We start from the raw sequence: 4,174 nt of genomic DNA, 5'->3' as shown, positions 1-4,174 counted from the left end.
ACTCAGTAGAAGTAATATATATATATTTTGAATATTTCAATAAATTAAGATTTGGATACTTTTTTTTTAGTTTCTATTTTAAAACAACATATTGAAGCTCTTATGTGGTAAAGTATAATATTTATACCTACCTGTAGTATTTTAATTTCTTTGGCAAGTAAGTTCTGAGATTTTGCAATATTCTTCTTTGTAATACTTTTAATGGCCACAGGTAGATCACATTTCTGAAAAAGAGATATGTCTGATGTATATTAATTTGATGTTTTAAAGGTATGCATGGAGAGGCTAAAAACTCATAAATAGAAAGATAACACTGCAAGAAAGTAAAACAATGTATAGTATTAACAAAACTACTTTCTTCAAATTAAATGAAAAAATTAATTTACCATGTCTAAAACTCTATGGTTACTTTAAATTATTAACTTTATCCACTGTTAATCCAGCAGTCTAAAAGGTAAATGTAGCATAACTCTTGGTAAAATAAAAGAAATATCTGAACAAGGAAAATGTTTTATCACAAGTAAAAATAACAGGTTCTAGAACAAATAATTATTTTTAACATCTAAATGGCAAAATAACTGAACAATGATCCTTTCTAATATTACATAAAATAATATTTTTAAAAGAAAAATATATTCAAATCTTCAAAAAAAACTTAGTAATGTGTGATACACATACATGGATGTTAAATATTAATGAAGTGAAAAACATAAGTTCCCAAAAATCCAATAAAAAGACAAAGGAAGAGTTTTAATAAACTTATGAATACATAGTAGACCTTTATATCTAAAAAGAATGTGGCTATCTAACAAAATTTAAAAATAAGTCCAATTAACAGCATAAACCACCTCATAAGGCAAACCATTCTTTATATTTACATACATACTTCTAATAACAAAAAATTTGAGAAAAGGCTGCATTTAAGCTTCCAAGGTTTAAACATATTACTTTTGTTATTCAAGTCTGTATTTCCTACTTTTTACATTCACAATCGCAAATGCAACTCATACAGATATTGTTTCATCCCTAAACAAACTTGAACATCTGCACCCCAGATATAAACAAATCCAAAAATCCTAAACTTATTAGCATTAACACAGTTTACATTGAAAGTGATTAGAAATCATTCTAGCAGCTCATCTTTGCACTCATTTTTTACACGTTGATATTCTTCCTGTAATAATAAGACCAAAACTTTAGATAAAACTTTAAACCAGTTTGCACAAGGCTACAATAACCTTCTTTACTCTTTCAGCATAGGCTCAGTTCCTCAGACTGACCTCCTAACCATTTTGTGCTTTATTTAGTTTTCATGCTATAACTTTTAAATTAGTATGCAACTGTTAACAAAATTTGCCAGATTATCAGTAAACATTCCAATGCTTTCATACGCAATATATAATCTTTTTTTTATGTCTTAAGGTTTATAAAGCAATGTTTTTCTCATGTCTATTTTCTCTTTTCACATTTTGCCTATCTATCATGCAAAGTAATATTAATTTTAAGATTAAAAATACTTTTATGCATCAGAAAATGACTTTTCTACATTGATTACTCATCTTCATCAACTCTACTTGTCTGTAGCTCCACATCTAAGTTCTCTTGCAGTAGATGCTTTAAGTGACTTGTGAGTAAACCACTTCCTTTTTTCACACCCATCACTATGTCTTCTTCCTCGGGTCCTGGCCAAGATCAGTTACTCATAATGCCAGGTTCTCCTTATCACTTCACTTTGGCCAGCACAGATAATGGTTTCCCCTATTAAATCAATTTTCTCACAGGGAACCAGTCTTATTACCACAATGAACATTTAGCCATTTAGCCATTGTCCAAAGAGCCAGATTTTCCTCACAAATACCTTGAGTGTTAGATCATTCTTGCAGATGTTCTTCTCTGGTTGCTTATCAGTCTCATTGGGCTATTTTCTGGAGTTGATGCATCAGAAATGTCTAAAGCTTGTTTATCTCTAACTACTGTCTTCATGTATTTGTTATATAACTATGGCTTATCAGTTTCTTCCACAGCTGCTTACAAAGCTTCCTTATCTGTCATCTTCAGATGCCATGGAAGCTATTAATCCCTTTCGTTTATTATTCAAAGACCTGAGCTATTCATCTTAAATGACATCCAATTCCTTGACATTGTCTTAAATGGCACTTGGCTTCCATCCCATCCTTGAACCTTCAGTGACTTGTCCACTCTTATCATGTTTCCTTTTATTACTATCATTGAGCAGGTAGTGTTTTTACATCTATATCCCTCAATGCTTCTTGAACCTTAATTTCTCACAAAACTTCATAGTTGTACCATGATATACTACTTACTCCATTCAATCCTGATTCTCACTCAGAAGAATGCTTTTTATGTCCTGTCAGGGCTATCTGTTGTCTCATATATACTGAAACTGCAAGTACCTTTCTCATTCTTGTATAGTATTCAATACCTCCGAGACAAGATGACTATTTTCCATATGATGTGTCATAGCTCCAACAAGTATGAGTTACACCATACTGCTTTATATTCATCTTTCATAACATATTTGGTGCTCCCATTACACTGTCCTTGAATTGTAGAGCTTGTCCTCAGACCTTCTTGGGTCTTTGCAATTCTTTATACGTGCCCACTGGCTCAGCCACTTTTGTAACTTGGCCAGCCTTATTGGATATAGATATATGGGCCTTAGCCCTAGAAAAACACTCAGTAATTAGCTGTTACTGATCGATTCCTCTTAGAATCTTTCACCACAGATACAGGACCCTGACTACCTTCTACATAACCAATTGCAGCTACACCTCAAAATGTGATGGTTCCACCACCTCACATCCCTTTTTTATATATGATCTAACCCTTCCATTACAAGTTAGGTGGATTCCACCCAGCTCTGAGAGTAATTATACTACAATTTTTGATAATTTATGTTTATCTTCACAAATTTTTGCACCTTATTGGTAAACATTACAAGGCTTTCATATAAAAAAATATCAGGTTTTTAAATTAAGTATTAAGATTTTTTTAATTAAAGATTTTGTCATCAAATTTTTTTCTTTCAAAATTCAGACTATCCGACATGCAAAGTAATTTTGACTTTAAGATTAAAAATACCTTTCTTTGTCTGAAAGTCATCAAGTTTTGTTTGCATAATTTCTATATCCTCCTAAATAACCATCAAGCATTTTTTGAATAAAACTTTATATTTTATCAACCTTAACCCTATATGGTGTCAGTCAATTTGACCAACCTCGTAACCATCATAAAAATTAGGAAATAAATCTAAATTACCCTTTCTTTTGTTCTAGAATGACTGCAAATTGCCACAGGAAACCCCAAACATTGATTCTAAATAGCTCAATTATTGTAACAGCATGTGTCTCTTTATATTTTTAATTTTTTTTATTGACCTTTGAACCATGTCTGATTGAAAATACCCGACACAACTTGAAAATTACACAGCACATGTGCAGCTCACGCTACCATATCAAATAGCATAGTACACAAGCTTTTTGCTAGTATAATCTATGAAGATATTTTTTGTTTTGTTTTTCATTATCTTACCTAACAAATTTCTATTTTTATGATTTTGGTTACTTTTATAATAATAAATAAAGAAACAAATGAAAAAATAAATAACCTTGTAATTAAATATCAAACACTCTTTTCATTAAAACTTTATATTTTATCTGTTATTTCCTCTACTGTAATATTATATTTAATTCTCTAGGTTGTATAATAAAAATAAAGGTTGCAATGTGCAAAATAAGATGCATAGTATTGTTATATTAATCTCAAAGTTTCAAAGAGTTTCTACTTCCCACCTTTTTGCACTTATTTTCTGTAGTAATTTTATTGTTCGAGCTGACTTAGAAACTAGATAAAACAAAATGAATAGCATTGTCTGTCTTTATCTAAAGTAAAATTCCTGATAGTTTCTTCTAATCTTTCTACATCTATTTCCTATGTTTATTCTACTGTTAGCAGTTTCTTCTAATCTTTTTACACCTATTTCCTATGTTTATTCTACTGTTAGCAGTTTCTTCTAATCTTTTTACACCTATTTCCTATGTTTATTCTACTGTTAGCAGTTTCTTCTAATCTTTTTACTACCTATTTCCTATGTTTATTCTACTGTTAGCTGTTTCTTCTAATCTTTTTACTACCTATTTCCTATGTTTATTCT

General features: G+C 30.4%; 1 protein-coding gene across 1 annotated transcript in view; it reads right to left on the bottom strand.

The window, feature by feature from the left end:
• LOC106466330 (serine/threonine-protein kinase unc-51-like) overlaps nt 1–2,208 on the bottom strand; it is a 157,640-nt gene extending 155,432 nt beyond the window's left edge. The window contains exons 1-2 of the mRNA XM_022394311.1: nt 2,158–2,208; nt 132–224 (exon numbers count right to left, since the gene is read on the bottom strand). Of these exons, the coding sequence (XP_022250019.1) occupies nt 132–224; nt 2,158–2,208 (144 nt within the window). The remainder of the gene's footprint in view (nt 1–131; nt 225–2,157) is intronic.
• Nucleotides 2,209–4,174: the final 1,966 nt, after the last annotated feature.

The sequence above is a fragment of the Limulus polyphemus genome, unplaced genomic scaffold (genome assembly GCF_000517525.1).
Source record: "Limulus polyphemus unplaced genomic scaffold, Limulus_polyphemus-2.1.2 Scaffold2225, whole genome shotgun sequence".
Taxonomy (NCBI): domain Eukaryota; kingdom Metazoa; phylum Arthropoda; class Merostomata; order Xiphosura; family Limulidae; genus Limulus; species Limulus polyphemus.
Note: the sequence above shows the minus strand (reverse complement) of the source record. Positions and strands in the feature narration are given on the sequence as shown.